The 6048-nt window shown below is 48.8% G+C and overlaps 1 protein-coding gene across 1 annotated transcript in view; it reads right to left on the reverse strand.

The window, feature by feature from the left end:
* The window catches only part of LOC135569070 (inactive carboxypeptidase-like protein X2), a gene marked incomplete at its 5' end in the record, with an annotated part of 107561 nt that extends 102044 nt beyond the window's left edge, over nucleotides 1-5517 (reverse strand). The window contains 2 exons of the mRNA XM_065015913.1: nucleotides 4516-4894; nucleotides 5218-5517. Coding sequence (XP_064871985.1) covers nucleotides 4516-4894; nucleotides 5218-5517 — 679 coding nt within the window. The remainder of the gene's footprint in view (nucleotides 1-4515; nucleotides 4895-5217) is intronic.
* Nucleotides 5518-6048: the final 531 nt, after the last annotated feature.

Here is a 6048-nt window from a genome sequence, read left to right on the forward strand (position 1 = left end):
GGTTTTCATAGGAGTTTATGTACCAAGCTCATGAGTGGAGGTTTTCATAGGAGTTTATGTACCAAGCTCATGAGTGGAGGTTTTCATAGGAGTTTATGTACCAAGCTCATGAGTGGAGGTTTTCATAGGAGTTTATGTACCAAGCTCATGAGTGGAGGTTTTCATAGGAGTTTATGTACCAAGCTCATGAGTGGAGGTGGAGGTTTTCATAGGAGTTTATGTACCAAGCTCATGAGTGGAGGTTTTCATAGGAGTTTATGTACCAAGCTCATGAGTGGAGGTTTTCATAGGAGTTTATGTACCAAGCTCATGAGTGGAGGTTTTCATAGGAGTTTATGTACCAAAATGATCACAAACAAAAAAAGTGATCAGATTAAAATCCTACATCTGTACCTGATGCTCTATATGGCACACACACACACACACACGCACGCGCGCACGCGCACGCGCACACGCACGCACGCACGCACGCACGCACGCACACACACACACACACACACACACACACACACACACACACACACACACACAAGCGGTACGGTAGCTGTCTCCTGGATAAAGATATCGACCCTGAGCCCGGGGTGAACGTATGGGGTGAGGAGTCTGGTGCTGTAGGAATCCCCCAGTCCTGCTAATTAAAACTCTCTTACAGTCAGACCTTTTCTAAATCTGGCAACATTAACAGATACCAGTACACTACAGAAATATCATCTGTCTTTTCCACCTGGGGCGGCAGGGTAGCCTAGTGGTTAGAGCGTTGGAAGGTTGCAAGTTCAAACTCCCGAGTTGACAATGTACAAATCTGTCGTTCTGCCCCTGAACAGGCAGTTAACCCGCTGTTCCTAGGCCGTCATTGAAAATAAGAATTTGTTCTCAACTGACTTGCCTAGTTACATAAAGGTAAAATAAAAAAATAAAAGGGAATTTGCTTTTGCTCACAATGCCGGGTACTTTTTCATTAATTTGCTTAAAAACTGTCAGTTGACGACAGTCTGTTAATTAGGTTTACTTAGATGTGCTTTCCTCGTTGGTCTATTTCAGTGGAATAGTATTTGAGGATATTATATTACGGTTAGAGGGTAGTGAGGTCTGCACAACGCATCACCGGGGGCAAACTACCTGCCCTCCAGGACACCTACACCACCCGATGTCACAGGAAGGCCATAAAGATCATCAAGGACATCTTGCCTATGCCGCTCTGTACCATCACTCATTCATATATCCTTATGTACATATTCTTTATCCCTTTACACTTGTGTGTATGAGACAGTAGTTTTGGAATTGTTAGCTAGATTACTTGTTGGTTATTACTGAATTGTCGGAACTAGAAGCACAAGCATTTCGCTACACTCGCATTAACATCTGCTAACCATGTGTATGTGACAAATAAAATTTGATTTGATTTTGATTTGATTTAAGTGGCTAAACATGATGATGTTGTTCACCAGCTTTATACAGGACCCCTGTAGGCCTGATGCTGCCCGAGAACAATGGTCTCCTTCATTAACCAATGAGGTCATTGGCTCACGGTGCTGGTTTCTGTTTAGTTCTCTTTTACATTTCTTTACTTTTTATTTGCTTTGGAAAAACATGCGCTGTCTTGTCAGGACATTGTGGTGTCTTGTCAGGACATTGTGGTGTCTTGTCAGGACATTGTGGTGTCTTGTCAGGATATTGTGGTGTCTTGTCAGGACATTGTGGTGTCTTGTCAGGACATTCTGTTGTCTTGTCAGGACATTCTGTTGTCTTGTCAGGACATTCTGTTGTCTTGTCAGGACATTGTGGTGTCTTGTCAGGACATTCTGTTGTCTTGTCAGGACATTCTGTTATCTTGTCAGGACATTCTGTTGTCTTGTCAGGACATTGTGGTGTCTTGTCAGGACATTGTGGTGTCTTGTCAGGACATTGTGGTGTCTTGTCAGGACATTGTGGTGTCTTGTCAGGACATTGTGGTGTCTTGTCAGGACATTGTGGTGTCTTGTCAGGACATTGTGGTGTCTTGTCAGGACATTGTGGTGACTTGTCAGGACATTCGGGTGACTGTGTGTCTGTGTTAATCCACCACAGCTGATTAAGGGCTGGGCTGCTGCTGAGCGAAGCAGGGCCCCAGGGAAGCCCTAGGTTACACGTCAGTGAACCTGCTCTCACTCTGCAACAATGATTACCCATCGGTTCAAACCCTTTTCACACCACAACCTTCCGTTCAGATCAGTCGGTGATCACGATGGAGGAGGGGTGTAGTTTAGATGCTAACTGTGCTGGAGGTGCATCATCAGTTGAAGACAATGATTCCATGTAAAAAGTCTCTCGAGAAGGCTTGCCCACAGACACCACCACGCTATCTAGATACAGACGGAGAAATGTAGGCCTATTTATTTTATCTTGTGTCCTTTAACCATTTGGACATTGTTAAAACACTGTGTATATATATAATATGACATTTGTAATGTCTTTATTGTTTTGAAACTTCTGTATGTGTCATGTTTACTGTTAATTTTTATTGTTTATTTCACTTTATATATTCACTTTATATATTATCTACCTCACTTGCTTTGGCAATGTTAACACATGTTTCCCATGCCAATAAAGCCCTTGAAGTGAATTGAATTGAAATCATTTCATTGGCCAAAGGAGGGATGATGAGGCAGTGGGGTAAAGGGGGGGTTAATGGGGGTGAGTCAGAGTGGGAAGGAGGACAGATACTTCTCTCTCTTTCTCTCTCTCTCTCTCTCTCTCTCTCTCTCTCTCTCTCTCTCTCTCTCTCTCTCAAAATGATTGAAAAATGTTTTCCCCCTCATCAATCTGCACACCACACAATGACAAAGCAAAAACAGTTATTTTTTTTACTTTAGCAAAGTTATAAAAAAAAATGGAAAGCTGAAATATGACATTTACATTTAGTTTTCAGAACCCCGTTGTTTCGAAATATCAGTGATTACAGCCTCGAGTCTTCTTGGGTATGACGCTACAAGCAACCTCTGGCAGAGCGTCGCTTCACAGCTATTTTCAGGACTCTTGGTTTCTGCTCTGACATGCACTGTCAACTGTGGGACCTTATATAGACAGATGTGTGTCTTTCCAAATGTCCAATCAATTGAATTTACGACAAGTTTACTCCAATCAAGCTGTAGAAACATCTCAAGGATGGTCAATGGAAGCAGGATTGTAAGGGTTTTCCTCGTCCTCTTCTTCTGAAGAGGAGAGGCGAAGGACCGGAGGACCAATGCGCAGCGTGGTAAGTGTCCATGGTTTTTAATAAGAGAAACTCAAACATGAACAAAACAATAAACGTGGCAAAACCCGAAACAGTCCTACCTGGTGCAACAAACACAAAGACAGGAAACAACCACCCTCAAATCCCAACACAAAACAGGCTACCTAAATATGGTTCCCAATCAGAGACAATGACTAACACCTGCCTCTGATTGAGAACCATATCAGGCCAAACAAGAAATATACAAACTAGACACACAACATAAAATGCCCACCCAGTCCTGACCAACACAAAAATGGAAAACACAAGAACGACGGTCAGAACGTGACAGTACCCCCCAAGGTGCGGACGCCGACCGCACAACCTAAACCTATAGGGGAGGGTCTGGGTGGGCGTCTGTCCATGGTGGCGGCTCTGGCGCTGGACGTGGACCCCACTCCACCATTGTCTTTGTCCACCTCCTTGGCGTCCTTTGAGTGGCGAAACTCGCCGCCGACCTTGGCTTAGGAACCGTACCAAAGGGACTGACTGAGGGGTAGCTCGGGACAGAGGTAGCTTAGGACTGAGGGTAGCTCGGGACAGAGGTAGCTTAGGACTGAGGGTAGCTCGGGACTGAGGTAGCTTAGGACTGAGGGTAGCTCGGGACTGAGGTAGCATAGGACTGAGGGGTAGCTCAGGACTGAGAGATAGCTCAGGCTGGTTGACGGCTCTGGCAGCCTCTGACTGACTGACGGCTCTGGCAGCTCCTGGCTAACTGACGGCTTTGGCACATCCTGGCTGAATGGTGGCGCTGGCAGATCCTGACTAAATGGCGGCTCTGGCAGATCCTGGCTGAATGGCGGCTCTGGAAGATCCTGGCTGACTGGCGGCTCTGGCAGATACTGGCTGACTGGTGGCTCTGGTGGCTCTGGCAGATCCTGGCTGACTGGCGGCTCTGGCAGATCCTGGCTGAATGGCGGCTCTGGCAGATCCTGGCTGACTGGCGGCTCTGGCAGATACTGGCTGACTGGCGGCTCCATGCTCACTGGCGGCTCTGGCGGCTCCATGCTGACTGGCGGCTCTGGCGGCTCCATGCTGACTGCCGGCTCTGGCGGCTCATGACAGACTGGTGGCTCTGGCGGCTCATGACAGGCAGGAGACTCTAGCAGCTCTGGACAGACGGGAGACTCTAGCAGCTCTGGACAGACAGGAGACTCTGCAGCTCAGGACAGACGGGAGACTCTAGCAGCTCTGGACAGACGGGAGACTCTAGCAGCTCTGGACAGACGGGATACTCTAGCAGCTCTGGACAGATGGGAGACTCTAGCAGCTCTGGACAGACGGACAGCTCAGGCGGCACTGGGCAGACGGACAGCTCAGGCAGCGCTGGGCAGACTGGAGACTCCGGCAGCGCTGGAGAGGGGGAAGGCTCTGGTAGCGCTGGACAGAGGAGCTCTGGCGCCTCTAGACTGAGGGGCTCTGGCGCCTCTGGACTGAGGGGCGGAAGCTCTGGCTGCGCCGGACAGGCGGGAGACTCCGGCAGTGCTGGAGAGGGGAAGGCTCTGGCGCGCTGGACAGAGGAGCTCTGGCGCCTCTGGACTGAGGGGCTGATACTCTGGTAGCGCCGGACAGGCGGGAGCACGTGTATTGATGGGACGGAGAGACAGCCTGGTGCGGGGTCCTGGCACTGGTGGAACCGGGCTGGGGACACGCACCTCAGGGCGAATGTCTTACATCCTACGCCAAATCAACTGCTCTCTCTCTTCACTCTCCTCCAATTCTATTAACAACTCCTCGAGTGTCTCCTCATCTGCCATCCGTTCACTCTCCTCCAATCTGTCCTCGACCCTCTCAGACTCAGCCCTCAGCTTCGCCGACAGCTCCAAGTCCCCCTCCAATACATTTTTGGGGCTGCCTCTCGGGCTTCCTTGCCAGTCGCGTTCCCTCGTATCGATGGCTTCTCTTTCCGGCTGCCTCTGCTCTCCTCAATGCCTCCACCTGTTCCTATGGTAGGCTATCCCTACCAGCCTGGATCTCCTCCCATGTGTAGCAACCCTTGCCATCCAACACATCTTCCCATGTCCAGGAATCCTGACATTTCTGCTGCTGCTGCTTCTGTTGCTTCTCCTGCTGCCGCTTCCTCTGCTGCTTCTCCTGCTGCACCTTGGAGCGGCGACACTCCCCTGGCTTTACCCAGGGTCCTCTCCTGTCAAGGATTTCCTCCCACCTCCAAGAGTCTTGTGTCTTCCGCTGTTTCTGCTGCCCGTTACCACGCTGCTTGGTCCTGTTGTGGTGGGTGGTTCTGTAAGGGTTTTCTTCCTCCTCTTCGTCTGAAGAGGAGAGGCGAGAAGGATCGGAGGACACTTACCACGCTGCGCATTGGTCCTCCGATCCTTCTCACCTCTTCTCTTCAGACGAAGAGGAGGAGGAAAACCCTTACAAGGATGCACCTGAGCTCAATTTCGAGCCAGAGCCGCCAAATACTTATGTAAATAAGATATTTCTGTGTTTTTTTAAATAAAATTGAATACTTACTTGTAAATATGGAAAAAGTAAAGAAAATGTGGATGCTGTACATATTTCTCTCAAGTGAGTAAGAGGTCACAAGGTCTCAGGGCCAGATGGATTACAAGGAAGTGTACTGCGAGCATGCACTGACCATCTGGCAAGTGTCTTCACTGACATTTTCAACCTCTCCTTGTCCGAGTCTGTAATACCAACATGTTTTAAGCAGACCACCATAGTCTCTGTGCCCAAGAACACTAAGGCAACCCGCCTAAATGACTACCGACTCGTTGCACTCTAGTCTGTAGCCATGAAGTGATTTGAAAGGGTGGTCATGGCTCACATCAACA

This window comes from Oncorhynchus nerka, unplaced genomic scaffold (assembly GCF_034236695.1).
Source record: "Oncorhynchus nerka isolate Pitt River unplaced genomic scaffold, Oner_Uvic_2.0 unplaced_scaffold_1212, whole genome shotgun sequence".
NCBI lineage: Eukaryota > Metazoa > Chordata > Actinopteri > Salmoniformes > Salmonidae > Oncorhynchus > Oncorhynchus nerka.